At 40.0% G+C, this 21,875-nt stretch overlaps 1 protein-coding gene across 2 annotated transcripts; it reads left to right on the top strand.

Annotated features, from left to right (window-relative positions):
* The first annotated feature begins 77 nt into the window (after window positions 1-77).
* CUNH11orf58 (chromosome unknown C11orf58 homolog) lies at window positions 78-20,639 on the top strand. 2 transcript variants are annotated; one of them, XM_017873635.1, is made up of 5 exons: window positions 78-513; window positions 6,810-6,893; window positions 10,301-10,361; window positions 15,336-15,445; window positions 17,402-20,639. In XM_017873635.1, the coding sequence occupies exons 1-5, from the start codon at window positions 451-453 to the stop codon at window positions 17,633-17,635; spliced, it is 552 nt and encodes a 183-aa protein (XP_017729124.1). In that variant the 5' UTR covers window positions 78-450; the 3' UTR covers window positions 17,636-20,639. The 2 variants fall into 2 exon arrangements, with proteins under 2 accessions (XP_017729124.1, XP_017729125.1); XM_017873636.1 differs by lacking the exon at window positions 78-513 and adding an exon at window positions 3,787-3,818 and having other exon boundaries at window positions 17,402-18,424.
* The last annotated feature ends 1,236 nt before the right edge of the window (window positions 20,640-21,875 follow it).

Raw genomic sequence — 21,875 nt, 5'->3', positions numbered from 1 at the left:
ATGATACATTTGCCAGTAGGGCAGCATCGCACGGTGAAAAGCAAAAAGCCCTCTAAGCCACCTCCTGTGGCGACGAAGCTCTCAGTCAACGCTCACCGCCATACTCATCCGCGGGAACGCTCCCTCCACCAGCCAAAGGCGGGGCCTCTGAGAGCACTCCCGCCACACAGCGCGAATTGAGCCTCTGGGCTTCCTGGGAATTGTAGTTTTAGTCACCGACACATTTTTGTTATTCGGGCCAGTAGGCGGTGAATCAGAAAACTACAATTCCCAAAGTGCCCCGGGGCGGCGAGGGGCCGCAACGGTGACGACTGTCGCAGAGAAGGCCCGGAGGGGCTCTGCGTTCTGGAGTGGCGCTGCTTGGGCCGGTGGTGGATTGCAGGCTGCTGGTGTTGCGGCTGGGGAGAGCGGCTAGAGGGTTCGGCATTTTTCGTCGGGATCCCTGCAAGGATGAGTGCTGCCAGAGAGTCTCACCCGCATGGGGTGAAGCGTTCGGCCTCCCCAGATGACGATGTAAATAACAATGGCGGAGTGGCAGAGGGTTGAGGCCTACTAAAGGCTGGAGTAGGCCAGGAAGGGTGGTTGGAGGAGGTCGCGCCTGAGGTGGCCCACAGCGGGAGAGCCCAGGGGAGAAACCAGAAGAATGAGTGGGAAACGTCTCCCTTAATCTTTATGAGGGTCAGAAGGTTTGAAGAGGCCCACACGCTGGGAGCCGAAGACCTGCGTAGGAAAGGGGATTGAGGAAGGAATATCTGGGAGGGTCGAGGAGTAAAGAGCTTAGTCAAGGGATTTCTTACTGCGTTTTGGGGGGCCGATAAGGGTGCTTTCTCGGGCCTTTGTACTCACGATAGAGACGGCAAGACTCTCCCTGTTTTGGATTCTAAATGTTCCTGTGACAATGTCGAAATGTTCGTGCACATTTGGACAGATTCTCCTGCCTGGATGATTTTTGCAATGTGCCGTTGATAGTTAACTTTAGCTGCACTAGTAAGGGTAAACCGAGAACAGTATTGAGCCGAAAATTGTGCCACGGGTGTAATTTGGTACTGGCTTTGGTGGTGAGGTCTAAGACGTTGAGACCTAGAAGCCCATTCTGATGTCGGATATTAATACCTCGTTCTTACCTCGTCTCCCCATCAAATGCCGTTCGCTTCTCCAGCCCCCACCTCATAGGTTTTAATAGCAAACGGTTTATCCCTTAAAGTAACCTATTAAATATTTACTGCAGTGCTGGGTGTTGGGAATTCGGAGAGAAATATGATGCTTATTTTAGGCCTTTTTGTATATTTGCCCTAGCTCGTAGCGCAGTGTCATGGAAACAGTAGGTAACCAGTAAACGTAAAACTAGGTTCTTCATACAATGGATAAATGTCTTGGCAACGTTGATGGGGAAATTGTTGGAGAGGGAACGGAGAGGTCATCTTTAAGGATGATGAAGGGATATCTCAGTTTTTTTCGGTTTTGCTTAAAGTACTGTAAATTTCTGAATACATAGAGCTTTAAATTTTTCTATTTCAGTGCTTTTCATAAAATTTTAAAAGCCTACTGAATACTACTTTGTAGCAAATGAGATGGTGTTAAGACCTGCCCCTCTGAGTGGGAGGTGGGGCGAGGACCGGAATAGTAAGGGTCTTTAAAGGAATCGACTTCAGCTCTGCAGAAAGATTAGCTATCAATAAAGATTTGGAGATGAATGGGCATCTAGAGAAGTTTATTCTTGCTCTCTGTTGTTTCTGCTACTGGCTTTTAGATCTTGTTAATATGGTAATTCAGGTTTTGTCAGGAATTGATTCACGTTTTGAGTAACCTGGCTCACTTAAAAGCTGTTAACATTGTTTTCCTCCTGATCTTTAAATGTGACTTGATTGCTAGGATGTCAGACACCTGTTTGGAAGTATCTTTTAGCTTGACAGAAATCTCCAAGTGATACGAAATTTCACAAAGTTAAAGGGATTAAGTCATTAAGTTTACAGCTTCGGAAGAGATCAGTTTAAACTAGACGACCTTTAAGACCTTTCCCAATCATGTAAGCGTATCTTTAAGTACCTGGGTTTTGTTTTTGTTTTGAGACAGGTGAGACAGGGTCTCTCTCTGTCGCCCAGGGTGGAGTGCAGCGGCACAATCAGTGCTCCCTGCAGCCTCCACCTCCCTGGCTCAAGTGATCCTCCTGCTTCAACCCCCTCTCCCCACATGACCACCACAGTAACTGGGACTACAGGTGTGCGCCACTACATCCAACTAATTTTTTGTATTTTTAGTAGAGACCGGGTTTTGCCACGTTGCCCAGGCTGGTCTCCAACTACTAGACGCGAGCAATCTGCCCACCTCGGCCTCCCAAAGTGCTGGGATTACAGGTGTGAGCCACCTCGCCCAGCCAGTACTTAAAAAAAATTTTTTTTTAACCATAAGTAATACATTCATTAAAATACCTCCAAGCTGTTGTAAGAAAAAAAAACTAGCAGGCTGGGTGCAGTGGCTCACACCTGTAATCCTAGCACTTTGGGAGGCCGAGGCGGGCAGATCACGAGGTCAGGAGATCAAGACCATCTGGCTAACACAGTGAAATCCCGTCTCTATTTAAAAAATTAGCCGGGCATGGTAGCGGGCACCTGTAGCCCCAGCTACTAGGGAGGCTGAGGCCGGAGAATGATGTGAATCTGGGAGGCGGAGCTTGCAGTGAGCCAAGATCGGGCCACTGCACTCCATCCTGGGCGATAGAGCAAGATTCCATCTCAAAAAAAAAAAAAAAACTAGATGTAACATATAGTGTGGAAACAGTTCAATGAGCATTCACGGTATGTAAGAGACTCATTGAAGTTTTCCTTTCTTTTTTTTTTTTTTTTTTTTTGAAACGAGTCTCCGCTCTGTTGCCCAGGCTGGAGTGCATGGCGCGATCTGGGCCTCACGCAAGCCCGCCTCCTGGTCAGGCCAGTGCTCCTGCCTCAGCCGTCCCGAAGCTGGGACACAGCGCCCTGCCACTCGCCCGCTTAGTTTTTTGTATTTTTTAGTAGTAGACCATGACGTGGGTTTACCGTGTAATGCAGGATGGTCTCGATCGCCTGACTCGGATCCACTGCTCAGTGCTCAGCCTCCCCAAAGTGCTGGGATTACAGGCTTGAGCCACCACGCCCGGCCTGAAGTTTACTTATGCATTGACCTCACATCTAATTGGAGTAACAAAACATTTTTTTAATATTAAAAGTAGATAATAAATCACAGAATACAACTCTAGAAAAATGCTGACAATGTAGGAGTAAATTCTAAGAGTCACCAGGGTATGTATTGAGGAAGTAAATTGATTGCAGTTCTGTAGGAAAGCATATTAAGGATGAAGACAACTTAAAAGTAGTTTCAATGGCTTGGAGTGGAGAAATGAAAGCTATCTTACAGGAAGTGGGAAGAGTGGGGAGTAACTGCTAAGGAACCTCTCTTAAAATGTATAGTGCACCCACGTGCTTTTCAGAAAGCAGCATTTGGACAAGGTACTGTTGCACTTTAACGCAGGGGTCTCCAACCCCTGGGCCACAGAACCAGGCTGCACAGCAGGATGTGAGCTGTGGGCCAGCCAGCAAAGCTTCATGTGTATTTACAGCCACTCCCCATGGCTTGCATTACCACCTGAGCTCTGCCTCCTGTTGGCATTTGATTCTCATAGGAGCATGAACCCTGGTGTGAACTGCACATGTGAGTGATCTAGGTTGCACACTCCTTATGAGACTCTAATGCCAGATGATCTGTCACTGTCTCCTGTTACCCCCAGATGGGACTGTCTGGTTTTAGGAAAACAAGCTCAAAGCTTCCACTGAGTCTACATTATGGTGAGTTGTATAATTAATTTCATTATAGATTACAATGTAGTAATAATAGAAATAAAGTGCCCAATAAATGTAATGCACTTGAATCATCCTGAAATTATCACATCCTCTCAGTGGAAAAATTGTCTTCCATGAAACCAGTTCCTGATGCCAGTCCGGTCCCGGAGTGCTGCTTTGAAAAGAAGAACTGGCAGGACTTAATGTTATTTCCTTAAAACATTGGGATTAGAAGTTGTAGATGACAGGGTTATTTATATAAACACTGAAGATGTTTTACTCTTTTAATAGAAGCAGAATCAAGAAAGTTGGTTTTTACACAATTTTTTTAACTTAATGCTGTACATTTGTATAACTGAGTTCATAGACCACTTTCATCTGTCTCATTTGATCATGGACAGTATGATGTGGAAAAAAAAACAGGATGGTCAGAGGATCAAAGCAAGTCACTTAGCCTCTCTGTGCCTCGGTGTCTTAAGACAGTCTTTTAAAAAGGCATCTCTTTACAGATGAGTTAAAATTAAGTTAAATGTCAGATCCTGGCTTATAGAGCCAGTGATTTAGTGAGAGTCAGAACTGAAGCTTCACCATTACTTTAACTATATTGAGCCAGAAATAGTTAAGAACTAAATGGCCTATAAAATATATGAGGGGTCACGTGGAAAGAAGTAGAGATTTGGAACTTAGGGAACCAAAATTAGGAGAGCATATAAGCCCTTCCACTAATGAGAATTTAGAAGCGCAAATGGGTCCAGGTTGCTACAAATGCTTTAACTCTCATATGCTCAGGGGAAATAGTGTTTTTTTAAATATTCTTTTAGTCTTTTACAATTTTTAGAAATAAGAATAAAGGGAGATAGTGCAAAACAACTTTATTAGGAATTTTTATGTGAATTTAACAATAGCAAACCGAAATTTATATTCTGTGTTTTCCTGATTTTGATGTACATATAGTCATCCTTCAGTATGCTAAATGTAGGGGATTGGTTCCAGGACCCACCCACCTCCTTGGCAAATCTTGCATACTCAAGTCCCGCAGCCACCCTTGTGGAACCTGAGAATAGGAAAAATCAGCCTTCCATATACTTGGGATGGATCTGCATTTGGTTGAAAAAAATCCACTTGGCCGGGCGCGGTGGCTCAAGCCTGTAATCCCAGCACTTTGGGAGGCCAAGATGGGCGCATCACGAGGCCAGGAGATCGAGACCATCCTGGCTAACCCGGTGAAACCCCGTCTCTACTAAAAAATACAAAAAACCTAGCCGGGCGAGGTGGCGGGCGCCTGTAGTCCCAGCTACTCGGGAGGGTGAGGCAGGAGAATGGCGTGAACCCGAAAGGCGGAGCTTGCAGGGAGCAGAGACCCGGCCACTCCCCCCCAGTTTGGGCGACAGAGCGAGACCCCGTCCAAAAAAAAAAAAAAAAAAAGAAAAAAATCCACTTATAAGGGACCCTTGAAGTTCAAACCCGTCTCGCATTTGCATCATCAAAAAACAATACTTGAAGAATTTTTGAAACCTTCTATTGCTTACAATTTTGTGTTGAAAAAGGATTTGTCATCCTTGCTCCATAATTGCAAAACATTTTATTTTAGATTATAAACTTAATTAGAATGATACATTCAGTGAATATTTTTATTTCATTTTCCTTCCAGTCACCTTGTATACACATCTGCCTTCACCCTTTGTCCATTTTCAACCAAGTCAAGTAAATTTTGATGCATAAACATTGTAAAAGATGAAATAAAACAGTCACACCTGCTTTTAGAAAATAGAATAATCCTGGTTCTTACTGTAAAATATTGTCCTTCCTGCTGATGGCTCTCCCAGTGAGAGTACATTTCTTGTTTTTCTTTTTTTTCTTTTTCTTGTCGATTCTTGGGTAGGAGAAAAGCCTTGTAGCATTTCCTCATCCAAAAACTCATAGTCTGAGATTTTTGCAGTTAATTTTATCGTCATTAGTCTAGAATATGACTGCCTGTCATTTTGCATTCACCTTCTTCATCTAATAATAGTTAATGCCTTCTGTCAGTTTTTTCTCCTTGCCATTATGAATGGAAAATGAAAAATTGTGAATTCCCATCTGTGTTCAATGAAAGCTAAAAGTAGACAACAGGTATGATGTCTTGAAAGATGATGAAATACTTTGGACAATACAATGAGAAAGCTATCTTAAAATTATTTTAGTTATTTTTAGCACAGTTGGGAATAATGACTTATAAATAATGAACTGTTAAAAAACAAGTTTTCACATTTGTTTCAAAATGTAGGGAAAAATATGCTCACTAGGATTCCATCGTATTTCCTAGATTTATAAGAGTTCAGTGGACTCATTTGATAATTGCAATAGAATGAGTTTTAGTCTGTTCTTTTAAAAAATAAGTTTTCTCTTTGTTCTTTGGAAGACTTTTAAGAAAGAATAAAAGTAATGACATCTCAATCCTAACAAATAACTAGAACTGCTCTAAAAGGAAACTGAAAAGTTAAAATTTTCTCTCTTAAAAGTTAGCTCACTGATAAAGCCAGAATTTTTAACTTCAACTAACAACTGTGGCTGCCGTCTAAGTTCAGAGTACTAGGTGCTCTAGGACCCTGCAAGGCAGTGGGTCTCAAAGTGTGGTCCCCAGATAAATAGCATCAGCAATCACTTAAGAATTTGTTGAAATTCAAATCCTAGAGCTCCACCCCAGACCTGCTGAATCTCTGGGGCTGTAGCCCTGCAGTCTGTTTTAATAAGCCCTCTAGGTGACTCTGATACAGGCAAACTTTTGAGACTCAGCTCTGGCTGCAGAAGAACTGAAGGATTCTGCTGTGAGGTAATAGAAAAGGAGTAAATTTGAATGTGATGAATATGCTTAACTTCCTAAACAAGAAAAACGAACCCTGTTTATAGTTACAACTGACAGGGAAAAAAAAACTTAGGAGTTACAGGTAGACTTTAGATTTTATAACACTTATTTTTATGCAAAAAAAAAATAATAATAACCAATTTCTTTTCCAGCTGGGATCTAGCAATTGGGAGGCAGCAGACTTGGGTAATGAAGAGAGAAAACAAAAGTTCTTGAGACTTATGGGTGCAGGAAAGGTAAGCATCAGATGGTGTGCATTTTACCTTTTCTGTGAAAATATTGCCATTTTGTGTATGCTAAGTAAGAAGGACTGAATATACTTGGATTCCATTTTCCTGTTCTGTGTGATTTATTTTGGCTTTGGGAAATACGTCTGGTCTAACCAAGCACATAAAATTTGTATTATTTTTGAGCCATTCTAGGATTCTCTGTCCATAAAGTTTGAAGACTGCACAGAGAAAAATTTGGCTCAAGGAGGCTGTATAGGAGAAAAGACATGTCAAAGTTTATGATTTGCCATGTGTTGGCCCAGTGGTTTGATAGAAGATATTTCTTCTGGGTAGGTTATCTTGTGGGAACCTCTGGCCAAAGTGAAAAGCCTGTCATATTTTATAGCTCCCACCAGCCTTTGAAGTAGTAACTACAGGAATATCCTTTATCAAAAACCTAATTTTAAGACTACACTTTCAGAGATTATTTCTATAGTTTGTTACTAAATAGAGAAGTCTCTCTGAATGTGTAGAACACCAAGGACGGGGGGAGGGGAATCTTAATTTTAAAAGTGTTCAAGATACTTTGAAATGCCTGTCAGTTGGTTAACGTTAATAGAAGGTACAGTTGACCCTTGAGCAATGTGGGGGTTAGGGGTGCTGGTTCTGCAGGCAGTCAAAAGTTTGCATATAACTTTCACCTTCCCAAAAACTTAACTACTAATAGCCTACTGTTGACTGGAAGTCTTACTGATAACATAATTACCAGTTAACACATATTTTGGGTGTTATTATATCCTGTATTCTTACAATAAAGAAAAGGAAATGTTACCAAGAAAATTATAAGGAAGAGAAAATAATTGACTCTTCATTAATTGGAAGTGGATCATCATAAAGGTCTTCATCCTCATAGTCTTCATGTTGAGTGGGCTGAAAAGGAGAGATTGTCTTACTGTCTGGGAGTGGCACAGGCAGAAGTAAATTCAAGTGTAAGTGGATCCACACAGGTTAATCCTGTGTTCAGGAGTCAACTGTATAAAACAAGTGCCAGGAAAATATCTCTTGTAAAAACCTTTCTTTATCCTAGCAGTTTATACAGGGATCTCTAGATACTTATCTTTTTAAGCAAGTAAATTTATTTTCCTAACATTGTCCCAATAGTCTTCCTAAAACTAAATTGAAAAGAAATAGGAAAGCTTTTTTCTCTTTTTTTAAGCACCTTAAAATGAAATTCTGCTGTTTGTTTTGTTATACACATGGGAATACATTCATTCATTTTTCCAACAAGTATAGACTACTTACTACTGTGCTGGATCCTGGGTGGTCATATAGATCAATAATACATGTTTGGAGCTATTATGTAATGGAGGAAACCAGATAATAACAATACGGAATTGTAATTGCTGTGAGAAAGCCATGCACATAGTGCTGTAGAATCATAGAGGGCAGCTAACTCTAGTTTAGCAGTGCAAGAAAGCTTCCCCAAAATAGAATTGATCTGAATCTCAAAGGATGAGAAGGAGTTAGCCAGACTACAACAGTGGGTTTGGGGATAGGAAGAAGTCATGTAAAACACTGAGACCTATTTAAATAAAGCATTTGTATAATATCTCATTACTCCAGATTTCCCAATTTGTAATTTGTCATAGAAAATAGTCTGCAATTTCTCTCGTTTCATGCAAATATACTAAGTCCTCAACATCCCTTATGGTTCTTGGAAACTAACTTTTAACAAACTGACAATAAAGTTGTTTCACTGTAACACTGATAAGGAGGAAAATTGTTTTCATTATAGGTTGTTTCAACTAAAGTCAGTTAAAATTGAAGTTTCTAAGAACCTATCATTGAAAATTAAGTGAGGACTTAAAAGATTTGTTAAGCATATGTAAGGTAAGTGTTAGTTTAGGGGCCATATTCAACTTAGTAGAATGAAAATTATTCAAGTACTTAGGAAGAACATCCTAATATAAAATATATGGAAGTTGACTAACTAGTAGATAGATTATGGAGTATAGATTAAATTCTTTTTTTTCTTTTCTTTTTTTTTTTTTTTTTTTTTTGAGACAATCTCACTGCAACCTCTGCCTCCCGAGTTGAAGCAATTCTCTGCCTCAGCCTCCCGAGTAGCTGGGATTACAGGTGCCTGCCACCATGCCCGACTAATTTTTGTATTTTTAGTAGAGACAGGGTTTCACCATTTGAACTCCTGACCTTGTGATACACCCTCCTCGGCCTCCCAAAGTGCTGGGATTACAGGCATGAGCCACTGCGCCTGGCCCATAGATTAAATTCTTTGTGACGCCAAGATTGTAGCTTTGATCTTCATGTGGGCTGTTTAGATTTATTCCATTTTGTGGCCACAAAGTATATTTGTAATCCTAGCCAGCTATCATGAATATTGGTCACAGGAAGAACCAGCTAACAGCATATGAATAGATCAGTGCAATACTGTCATCATCCTGGAATAACTTGATGCTGTTATATTAAAATCTTGTTAATGGCTGTCAGTTTTGCAACCTAAACAAGTAACACACTGAATTATTGATTTGCTTATGTGTTAATGGCACATAAAGCAATGAGCATTAACGCTTGAAGTTTTCCAGTAATATCATTTTTGTGTATGGAGACTGTACCTGCCATTTTTTCACAATAGGAAGGTTTGTTACTATATCTTCACAGATGATTGGTTAAGATTGCTTTCCAAAGTTACATTTATTCTCACCTTCACACGGTGTTTTAATGAGCGCTTATGAAACTAAATATGAACCATAAAGAGTGGATAGAACTGATTAAATTGAGAGTAATTATGCAGTTTAATCAGTTGGTAATATTGAATCAGATGTATTTTTATGTTTAGAGTACAGGATTGTTTTAAATTGTTATTTTTGACAAGTTGAGATTAGTAGTTTATTGTCAAATAGTAAAGAGATAGCTAATGATTGTGATACATTGTAATAAGATCTATCACTTTATATGATACATAAGTTTTAATTATTTCATTTTTGTCTAACTAAATCTCATTTGCTTTCTCTCCATGAGATATACTTGAGGCAGCAGAAAGAGCAGGTGGGAAGTTAAAGCAAGTCATTTAACTGGCCTTTAGGAAAGAAAATGTTTAGATTGACTCAATTTTCTAGTTATCTATTCATCTTATTTAAAATTCCAACCTGCTGTACTCCTTACTCAGGTCTGTTTTGTTTTAATCACACTTAGTACCTTCTAACGTAGTATAAATAATTTGATTATGTTTGCCTGTCTCCCTTCCCCATTCCTACCCTTGCTAGAATGTAAGGTCCTTAAAGGCAGAGATTCTAATTTAATCTTTTGTCTTCACTGTGTCCCAGAAGCCTAGAATAGTTTTCAGCTCATAGTAGATACCCAGTAAGGTTAAATTAGTGGTCTCAAATGCTAATACATTTTCAACCTTCTTATAGAAAGAACATACTGGTCGTCTTGTTATAGGAGATCACAAATCAACATCTCACTTCCGAACAGGTAAGAAAGTAAAATGTAATTAAAACAGAAGTGCTATATTCAGAATATGAAGTGTGTGTTCACGTTTCAGGATATTCTACTTTGGCATGTAATTGTGTAAATTATTAAAATATTAGAATTGGGGTGCAGTGGCTTATGCCTGTAATCCCAGTTACTTGGGAGGTTAAAGTGGGAGGATCACTTAAGCCCAGGAGTTTGAGGGTGCAATGAAGCCATGATCGCACCACTGCATTCCAGCCTGGGCTACAGAGCAAGACCTCATCTCTTAAATTCCACAAAAAAAAAAAAAAAAAGAGAGAGAGAAAAAAATGCTTGGCACCGTGGCTTATGCCTGTAATCCTAGCATGTTGGGAGGCTGAGGTGGGCCAATCACTTGAGGCAAATCACCAGCCTAGTCAACATGGCAAAACCCTGTCTCTACTAAAAAATACAAAAATTAGCCAGGTGTGGTGGCTCACACCTGTAATCCCAGCTGCTTGGGAGGCTGAGGCACGATAATTGCCTGAACCTGAGAGGCGGCGGTTGCAGTGAGCCAAGATCACACTATTGCAGTCCAGCCTGAGTGACAGAGTGCAACTCTGTCTCAAAAAAAAAAAAAAATTAGAAGTACATAATAGGTAAACATGTTACATATATAAAGTATCAGTTTTCATGTACTTTGATTTTTAAAAGATGAGAGTATATGTCATTATGATATTCTAACCAAGAAACTAACCTTTTTCTGTCCCCATTTTTACTGATTCAGAACATATATTTTAATTGTAGTGAGGTTTTATGCCTCATCTTGTTAACTCTGGTATGTACAGAATTTTTGTTCTTTGTATATTAGCATATAATGTCATAGTTGGCATATTCTGGTTTTGTGTATTCAGTAAGTTTTGTTTTAAAATCTTTGAAGAATATAAACTAGTTGCAGAGCCTGAAGAAATAAGCTTTAAAATAATTTTAGGGAAGAACATTTTAAATAAAACTGAAAATGAATTTGGGTATTTGGTGTGCTGAAAAGTGAAATTTTTGCCTATTTAAAACTGACCCTAATCTTGGACATTATTAATAAAAGACACAGTGACCTAGATTATGTTCAACAAAACTTTGTTATTTAAATTATGCTAACATAGCATACGTTTTAAGTTATTTAAATTATGCTAACATAGCATACGTAGCACATTTTAGAAATTCATTGATCTGGCCAGGCGCGGTGGCTCAAGCCTGTAATCCCAGCACTTTGGGAGGCCAAGACGGGCGGATCACGAGGTCAGGAGATCGAGACCATCCTGACTAACCTGGTGAAACCCCGTCTACTAAAAAATACAAAAAACTAGCCGGGCGAGGTGGCGGGCGCCTGTAATCCCAGCTACTTGGAAGGCTGAGGCAGGAGAATGGCGTAAACCCGGGACGCGGAGCTTGCAGTGAGCTGAGATCCGGCCACTGCACTCCAGCCTGAGCGACAGAGCGAGACTCTGTCTCAAAAAAAGAAAAAAAAAAAAAAGAAATTCATTGATCTTTTATTTTCTAGTGTTAATTACTTCAAATTGATTTGTATTGCTGCATAAGGCAAAAAACAGTTCCTGTACTTTGCAGAATGGAAAAATATTTCAACTGCCACATTTACTCTTTTAAATCTGAGAGCTTTAAAGCAGAGCTCCCAACCCCCGGTACCCATCCCTCGCCTCTTAGGAACTGGACCACATAGCAGGAGGTGAGCAGCAGGCAAGCCAGAGAAGCTTTATCTGTATTTACAGCTGCTCCCAATGGCTTGTATGGCCACCTGAGATCCTCCTCCTATCAGATCACTGGCAGCATTGAATTATCATAGGATCTTGAACCTATTGCAAACTGTGCAAGCCAGGGATCTAGGTTGTGCCTCCTTATGAGAATCTAATGCCTCATGATCTAAAGTGGAACTGAGGTGGTGATGTGGAGTGACTTCAAAAACAGATTAACATTAGCAGAGAGGCTTGACTGCACAGAGACCTTAATAAATCAACTGCTTGCAAACTCATATCAAAACCCTATCAGTGAGTGGCAAGTGACAAGCTGCATCTAGTGGTAGGCTGTAAGTCAGAATCTGACATTTATTTGGTCTGCATGTGGCCTGCCCATTGTTTTATTTACCACTTCCCTCCGTGCCTCTTTCCTGCACTGTGCATTTGTCTTAGTCACAATTTTGGTAAGCCCACAAGCTAACCCTAGCCAAAATGAGGAAAAAAAAAAAGGTCCTTGGAGAGCTTCTTTGAAAAGGAAGAAAGACCCAATGATGAGACACCAGAAGACTCTAATACTGCCAACAAAGAGAAAGCTGCATTTAAAACAAAATACCAAGAGTCCTACTTAAATTACAGGTTCATTGCAACAGCTGATTCACATTCTCCAAACCTGCTTTGTCTAATATATGATGACCAGCTATCCAGAAAAGCCATGAAGCCTTTAAAAGTGCTTCACTACATGGAGACTGAGCACCATGCATTAAAAGACAAGCCTTTGGCGTTTTTCAAAAGAAAAAATCGTGAACGCAAAGAACAGAAGTAATTATTGAAGGCCACCACTTCATCAAATGTGTCTGCAGTGAGAGCATCATTCTTAATGGCTAATCACTGGCTAAAGCTAAGAAGCCCTTTACTACTGGTGAAGAGTTGATCCTGCCTGCTGCTAAGGATGTCTGTTGTGAACTCTTAGGAGAGGCTGCAGTTCAAAAGGTGGCACGTGTTCCTCTTCTGGCTAGCACCATAACTAGATGAATTCATGAAATAGAGGATATTGAGGCACAATTGTTAGAGAGGATTAATGAGTCACTGTGGTACGCAATCCAGGTTAATGAGTCTAGCAGTGTTGACAACAAAGCAACAATGCTTGTTTTTGTGTGATACATTTTTCAGGAGGATGTGCATGAGGATATGTTATGTGCACTTTTGCTTTCAACCAACACCACAGCTGCAGAACTATTCAAGTCTTATAAATAATTACATATCAGGAAAACTGAATTTGGAATTTTGTATCGATATATGCAGGGATGGAGTAGCTGCCATGACTGGATGGCTTTCTGGTTTCACTACTCAGGTCAAAGAGCTTGCTTCTGAATGTGAGTCTGTGTACTGTGTCATCCATAGAGATGCTGACTAGTTGAAAAATGTCACCTGAACTTAACATTTTGCAGGATGTGATTAAAATTTTCAACCACATTAAAGTACATGCCTTTAATTCACATCTGTTCATGTAGCTCTGTGAGAAGATGGACACAGAGCACACATGTCTCTTACACACACAACAGAGATGGCTTCCTAAAGGTAGATCACTGGCCAGAGTTTTTCAGTTATAATAGCCGCTCCAGAGATTTTTTTTTTTTTTAGAGAAAGTCACCACTGGCAGCACATTTTGTTGACACAGAATGGGTCGTAAAACCTGCTTACTTGGCCAGGCGTGGTGGGTCACACCTGTAATTACAGCACTTTTGGGAGGCCAAAGCAGGCAGATCACTTGAGGCCAGGAGTTTGAGACCAGCCTGGCCAACAGGGAGAAACCCCATCTTTACTAAAAAATACAAAAATTAGCTAGGCGTGGTGGCACATCCCTATAATCCCAGCTACTCCGGAGGGTGAGGCACGAGAATCACTTGAGCCTGAAAGCCAGAGGTTGCAATGAGCCGAGATTGAGATCATGCCGCTGCACTCCAGCCTGGGCAAGAGAGTGAGACTCTGTCTCAAAAAAAAAAAAAAAAACCTTGCTTACTTGTGTGACATACTCAGGGGAGAACAAAACTGTATTCAAGTTGGCAGATAAAGTGGCTGCATTCGAAGCCAAACTGGTATTATAGGGGCCACAAGTGAACATTGGGATTTTTTGACATGTTTCAAACATTAGCAGAGATTTTAAAAGAGACTGAGCCAGGACCTTTTTTCTCCCACCTGGCACATGATCACCTATCTCAGCCTTCAAAGAGTTTGAGTATTGTTTTCCAACCACGAAAGAGCCTCAAACTGGGAAGGAATGGATTCACAACCCATTTGTGAATAAGCCAGGTGAATCGACTTTGTTCATGCTAGAAGAGGATCAGCTGCTTAAGATCACAAATGACGGTGCCCTTAAAAGTATGTTTGAGACAACTTCACATCTCCATACATTCTGGATTAAAGACAAAGTGGAATACTCTGAGATTGCCACGAAAGCACTGGAAAGCCTGCTTCTATTTCCAACCTCCTGTCTTTGTGAAACAGGGTTTTCTGTAGTGACAGCAGCCAAACAAGATTACAGAGTAGACTGGACATAAGCAACACCCTTAGGGTGTCACTGTCTCCCATCACCCCCAGATGGGACCGTCTAGTTGTAGGGAAAACAAGCTCAGGGCTCCCACCGCCTCTGCATTACGGTGAGTTGTACAATTATTTCATTATATATTATGATGTGATAATAAAGTATACAATAAATGTAATACACTTGAATCATCTTGAAACCACCACCACCCCCACTCCCCATCCATGGAAAAATTGTTTTCAACAAAACTGGTCCCTGGTGCCAAACAGGTTGGCAACTGCTGCTTTAAAGTTTAAGTTGTTCTGATAAACTTGATATGCAAAGAAGGCATAAAGGAGAGTCAGTACATGACCATTTTATTTAGCCGTTTGCTGAACAGAAGTGCCTAGCTTTTTTCAGTGTTTTTGTTCAAAGATAGATAATTCTGTTTGTTAGAGAGTTTTATTAGGTGACTAGGAAAAAAACTTTCAGGAGAACATCTACTTATTATAAGTAAGCTAAAACATTTAATACCCAAAGTGTTTAGTAATAAATATTTATGCTATCTCAACATCAGTCATTTTATTGTCTATTAGATAACCACCTATGGCATAAATTCTCAAAATTCATAGTAAAATTAGTCACAATTAGATAAATCAGCCCTGAGTATAATGGCATCTGTATTATGGGTTTTTGTGTAAATTATTAATTTGACTGAAACATAACTAAAGTATCCTGGACATGCAGGAGAAGAAGACAAGAAAATTAATGAAGAACTGGAATCTCAATATCAGCAAAGTATGGATAGTAAATTATCAGGAAGATACCGGCGACATTGTGGACTTGGCTTCAGTGAGGTAGTAATTAACTTATTTTCATTGGGAAGATTAGTTTTCAATTTGGTACCACTTACTGCTGTTAGATTACCCTAGCAATCAAGAATCCCATGTAGAAAGCTCTCTGTATGTAATTATCTTAAAAATAATTGTATATGCCCTACTAGTCTCTGTAGGTAATCAGAAGAGATGTTCCTAAGGATTTTGTGTGGGTTTTTTTTTGTTTGTTTGTTTGTTTTTAGATGGAGTCTCATTCTGTCACCAGGCTGGAGTGCAGTGGTGTGATGTCTTCCACCTCCCGGGTTCAAGTGATTCTCCTGCCTCAGCCTCCTGAGTAGCTGGGATTACAGGCGCCTGCCATCATGCCCAGCCAATTTTTGTATTTTTGTAGAGATGGGGTTTCACCATGTAACCAGGTTGGCCTCAAACTCCTGACCTCAGGTGAGCCCACCCTTGGCCTCCCAAAGTGCTGGCATTACAAGCGTGAGCCACCACACCTGGCCTTTTTTTTGTTTTGTTTTGTTTTGTTTTGTTTTTGAGACAGAGTCTCACTCTGTTGCCCCTAGGCTGGAGTGCAGTGGCGCAATCTCACCTCACTGCAACCTCCACCTCCTGGGTTCAGGCAATTCTCCTGCCTCAGCTTCCCGAGTAGCTGAATTACAGGCACATGATGCCACACCCAGCTAATTTTTTGTATTTTAGTAGAGATAGGGTTTCACCATGTTGCCCAGGCTGGCCTTGAACTCCTGAGCTCAGGCAATCTGCCCACCTCAGTCTCCCAAAGTGCTAGGATTACAGGCTTGAGCCACCGTGCCCAGCCTCACCTGGCCTGTTTCTAAGGATTTAAAAGTGTGTTTTCTAAAAATGAAAATGCTGTTTAATCATCAGAGCACCTTTCACCCTTTTTTGAGACAGGTTCTCACTCTGTCACCCAGGCTGGAGTAGAGTGGCACAGTCTCACTGCCACTTTAGCCTCCCGAGGACCTGGGATATAGGCCTGCACCACCACACCTAGCTACTTTTTGTATTTTTTGTAAAGATGGACTTTTGCTATGTTGCCCAGGCTGGTCTCAAACTCCTGGGTTCAAGTGATCTTTCCGCCTCCCAAAGTGCTGGAACTACAGGCGTGAACCACCACGCCTGGCCAGGGCACATTTTTAATAGGCGTGAACAACCTGCTCACAAGTTAAGTAAAATATTTCATGTAAGTTTAAAATAATGGTTTAAGAGAGCTTTTTTTTTCAGTTGTTTCCTAAGTGATCTCTTTTTATATTACGAATTTATGTGTGACTACTGTTTACTCCAAAGTAATACAATGTGCAAAACAATTATAACTGATTTCCACATAAAGGTCAGTGGTTAACATGCCTTATCAATTTAAAAGATTGTTTCTTTCGGGAAAATATAATACCGTGGTTTTCAAACTAGGAGAGGGGAGATAGGTATGTGGTCTTCAGAGCACCTCCTCTCTTGTTTTCTTTTGTCTTTTAAGAAACGGAGTCTTGCTCTGTCACACAGGCTGGAATGTGGTGGCATGATCACAGCTCACTACAGCCTTGAACTCCTAGGCTCAAGCAATCCTCACACCTCAGCCTCTGGAGTAGCTAGAACTACAGGCACACACCACCATGCCTGGCTAATTTTTCTTTTTTGTTTTTTTAAGTTTCTTTTTTTTTTTTTTTTTTTTTTTTAAAGAGACAGGGTCTCAATATGTTGCCCAGGCTGGTCTCAAATTTGTGGCTTCAAGCAATCCCCCTGCCTCTCAGCTTCTTGAGTAGCTGGAATCTCAGTCACAGATATGAGCCACTGGGCCTAGCCAGACAGAGCTCTTTCTTAAAATTCCACTCAAGTCTTAAAGCTGTTGTTCTAATGGCTACAAAGTAGAGTGTTTCTAAGACTGACAGAACTTACGGTCTTTCTCAGATTTTGTATGGGCTAATGTTTATTTTTAAAAGAGCCTGTTGATTGATGTTTTAGGTAGAAGATCATGATGGAGAAGGTGATGTAGCTGGAGATGATGATGACGACGATGATGATTCACCTGATCCTGAAAGTCCAGATGATTCTGAAAGCGATTCAGAGTCAGAGAAAGAAGAATCTGCTGAAGAACTCCAAGCTCCTGAGCACCCTGATGAAGTGGAGGATCCCAAAAACAAAAAAGATGCAAAAAGCAATTATAAAATGATGTTTGTTAAATCCAGTGGTTCATAACTCCCAAACACTTAGTCTTTGTATTAAAAGTAAGCCTTATTGTTATAATGCACAGTGGAGGACTGCTTATAGAGCACAGACCTTTGTATTATAATTTTTAAAAAGGCCCTTTTAAATAATTACAAGGAGTGTTTGCTTTCAAATGCCATGGGTTACACTTTTATGGGCATGACTATAACCATTTTTGTAAAGAGTAAGAGTTGTATAAAATAAGAAATAAATACAGTACTCAACTTACTTTCATATTAGCATCATCAGCCCTCTAATTCACCGTATGGGGAAACGCTTTTGTTTGTGATAGCTATTTTATCATTTCCTTCATATTTTCTCTTATAAAATGTATTTGATACTGTGATATGTTCATGAAAAGTATTCTTTAATTATTCTTTGTTATAGTAGAGCTGTTCATCATGGAAATTTCTGCCAGTCACAATCTAAATTAATTTTGGCAAAAGATTGGGTACTTAGTTTCCTGTTACTGAGTTAGCTCTACTCTTTTGGACCAAAGCAACATGAGAGCAAGTACTTTTCACACTTGTTAAGATGGGAGTTATAACTGTCATACATTTGGAATATTATGATCCCAAGTAGTCTTTTTATAATTTAGATTATATCGTATGTTAGATTTTGATAAGATTTGGCCAATTTTACAGAAAAAATGATTTCTCTGATCATTTAGTTCTATCTATTTAGAAATATGTAAAACTGGATTTTTTTTTTTTTTTTTAAGTAACGTGTGACCAAAGTTAATTTTGTCCCAAAGGTCTAAATAAAGAGCAGTTTCCCATATTTGGCTGTGATACCTTTATCCTCATTATCTACAAATGAGGAGCAGACTTACTGATAAGCTGAAACAAGAAATTCTCTTCATTTTATCCCAGTGCTATTTTATTGATTAATTACTAAAATATTACTTTCTAATTTTGTTGCTGTTTCTGTTGGTGTAAGATTAGAATCATCTTACTGCTATTAGGTGGTTGATTTGTACAGCTGATTAACACAAATTGCATTATGAGCTAGTAAATGGATCTTTGGATAATTGGGTCCAAATTCTTAATGTTTATAAGTAACAAGTTCAAAGGCTTTAGTCCCACCTGTTTGTGAGCCGAACTGTTGTACATCTAGATACTTAAAGGATATATTTGGAGTGAGTGTTGGAATTTTTTTTTCTTTTTTTTTTGAGACAGTGTCTCACTCTGTCACCCAGGTTGGAGTGCAGTGGCGTGATCTCAGCTAACTGCAACCTCCGCCTCCTGGGTTCAAGCGATTCTCCTGCCTCAGCCTCCCGAGTAGCTAGGACTACAGGCATGTGCCACTATGCCTGGCTAATTTTTTGTATTTTTAGTAGAGATGGGGTTTCATGATGTTAGTCAGGATGGTCTCAATCTTGTGACCTTGTGATCCACCCGCCTCGGCCTCCCAAAGTGCTGGGATTACAGGTGTGAGCCACTGCGCCCAGCCTTGGAGTGTTGGAATTTTTAAAAATTATTGTTATGTCACTTTGAAATTTAGAATGTGTTGCCAGGTGCGGTGGCTCATGCCTATAATCCCAGCACTTTGGGAGGCCGAGGCAGGTGGATAACCTGAGGTCAGGAGACCAGCCTGATCAACATGGAGAAACCCCATCTCTACTAAAAAAACAAAATTAGCTGGGCGTGGTGTTGCAAGCCTGTAATCCCAGCTACTCCGGAGGCTGAGGCAGGAGAATCACTTGAACCCTGGAAGCAGAGGTTGCAGTGAGCCAAGATGGCACCATTGCACTCCAGCCTGGGCAACAAGAACAAAACTCCATCTCAAAAAATAAATAAATAAATAAAATAAAATAATTTAGAATGCGTTAAAGAAATTTAGCAAGTAGCAAGTAAAACAGGTGATTTCTGGTTGGTAGACTATATCTTACAGTATATTTCATGTTTCAGACCCCAAAGTTGTTGCCTTGTTTTTTTTTTTAATTTCTCACATTTTTCAAAAATAGATGCTATCCTCTATAGTAAAATATTGAATCACTTGATGGTAGACAATACATATGACATTTAACAAATACTTAGTTTGAAAAAGTTTGGCTTTATTCAACTATTTTAGTTTGCCCTCCGATTTTCAAATGTCTGTGGGATTGCTTATAACTAAGAAAGTGAAGATTGATTTTTACTTAAGAATGTGATAGAGATGAGTTTTATGGTTTTTAAAAGTATTTTCATCAGTTCATTATTTAAATGTTGGGTTGTTGATATGGTCTTGTTTCTGATAAGTAAATAGGAGCACCTTGTTTTAAAATAACTACAAGACTTTCTGCATCTCCTTATAGAGAAATCCAGATTTCAATTAATTCATGTATTGGGTGTTAAAAAAAATTCAGAGTTAGAGTAAATTTAGGTAGGTTGGTCCATGTGGCCTGGTTTCCTAGCACCTATTAAACATAATGCTATCTTTTAAGCATGAACATGTGGGTTTTTAAAATCAAACTGGAACAAAATTAGAAGACAACTGATGTCATGCTGTCTTGGTATCCATACTAAAAAAGTATCAGGAAAATAGATTATTTTTGTGCCATGAAACACTATTCAGTGGAAAGTTTAATGGCAACTGTTCCATATCATTCATAATTTAATACCTGAAATGTACTTTTAAATGTTTGCCTTATATCCAAGTGTTTACTTGTACCCATAACCTAACAGTCTATTGAAAAGAATGTTTTCGGATACAGATTGCAATGTTGTTTGTATTCATAGGCAAAAGTCCTCTTCTCTAGTATAATTTTTTAAATCTGAGAGAATTGAAGGTACAGAAAAAAAGTCTGGAGTGCCTGAACCATAGTTTGAGAGCACAAAGGTCACATTCTTTGAGTAAATTTGGGGGAAAGAAATTTCAGCTACCTGGTTAGCTTCAGTGACTACTTACACACAGGGCTTTGGTTCCATTACTTGTTCCATCACAACCACATCCTATATACTTGCAATATCCAAAACATCTTCTAAAATCACTCAATAAAAAAATTCCCTTCTAACCAACTCCTCCTTTATACCTGCTCTATGTTAGGGCGCAGTCTGTTTCCACCTCCTTTGTAAGTCCTATCTCAGCTTCCTGATCTATCAATTCAGTATCGTGATTGTTAACCCAAACGACTTCCTGGAAAATTCCCAGCCCTGGATGTATCCAAGCCCTCCTACCCTCACCAGTTATTTCTGGAGAAAGATCACCAAATGTATAAATCCATATTAGTAAAAATTGGTTTTAACTGACCTCAGCACTGCCCATTACCCTTATTTTCTCTAGTCAGCTCTCCGTTCTTACTATGTAAAACTTCTACTCTGAAACTTGTTACCCTCTTTTTTTCCTTCACTCTTAACATGTCCTTGCCTTCTGTCTTACATAAAAATAGAAACCTTCAGGCACAAATTCCCTGAACTTCACTTACTAAATCCACAGCCATGGACAAGTGTTCTGTGCTCTAGGTTGTGACATCCCAACTCCACCACAGGGCTAAACTCGGTGACCTTGAGCATAGGTTGATCTCTCTGGGTCTCCTTTCTGGGTAAGTAAAATGAGGATAGTAACAGTAACCCCCTTGCATAGTTATTATGAGACTTAGGTAAAATGAGCAAAAGGCTTAGTACATGGATAAGTGATCAATAAGTGCTGGCTCCTGGTTCCCACCACCTCCGCTGCCGCCCCGAGACAGGGTCCTGCTCTGTCACCCAAGCTGGAGTTCAGTGGCACGATCATGGTTCACTGCAGCTTTAACTTCAACGGGCTCAAGACCCTCCCACCTAAGCCTCCTGAGTAGCTGGGACCGCAGGTGTGTGCCATCACACCTGGCTAATTTTTTAATTTGTAGAGACTGGCTATGTTGCCCAGGTTGGTCTTGAACTCCTGGTCTCGAGCAGTCCTCCTGCCTCGGCCTCCCAAAGTGTTGGGATTACAGGTGTGAACCACCACACCCAGCCTACTGTTGAATCTTTTAAACCTTGTGAATGCAGTGCTTATTATCTTCCCTTGAATCTTCAATCTCTCCCTTAATCTGTGATCCTTTTCTTTCAGCATTTGTTCAAGTATTTCATATCTTTTTTAAAAAAAGAAGTTGCTCCTAGGTACCCCACCTATGTTGGGTGTAATTCTCTCATCTATATCTAATTTTAGAAACTTTTACTGCCTCTATGTCTTACTTCCATCCCCTCCCTCCTCAATCCACTCCAATGTGGCTTCTACCCACCCTTGACACAAGAGCACTGAAAACTCATCA

This window comes from Rhinopithecus bieti, unplaced genomic scaffold (genome assembly GCF_001698545.2).
Source record: "Rhinopithecus bieti isolate Rb0 unplaced genomic scaffold, ASM169854v2 scaffold_8211, whole genome shotgun sequence".
Taxonomy (NCBI): Eukaryota; Metazoa; Chordata; class Mammalia; order Primates; family Cercopithecidae; genus Rhinopithecus; species Rhinopithecus bieti.
Note: the sequence above shows the minus strand (reverse complement) of the source record. Positions and strands in the feature narration are given on the sequence as shown.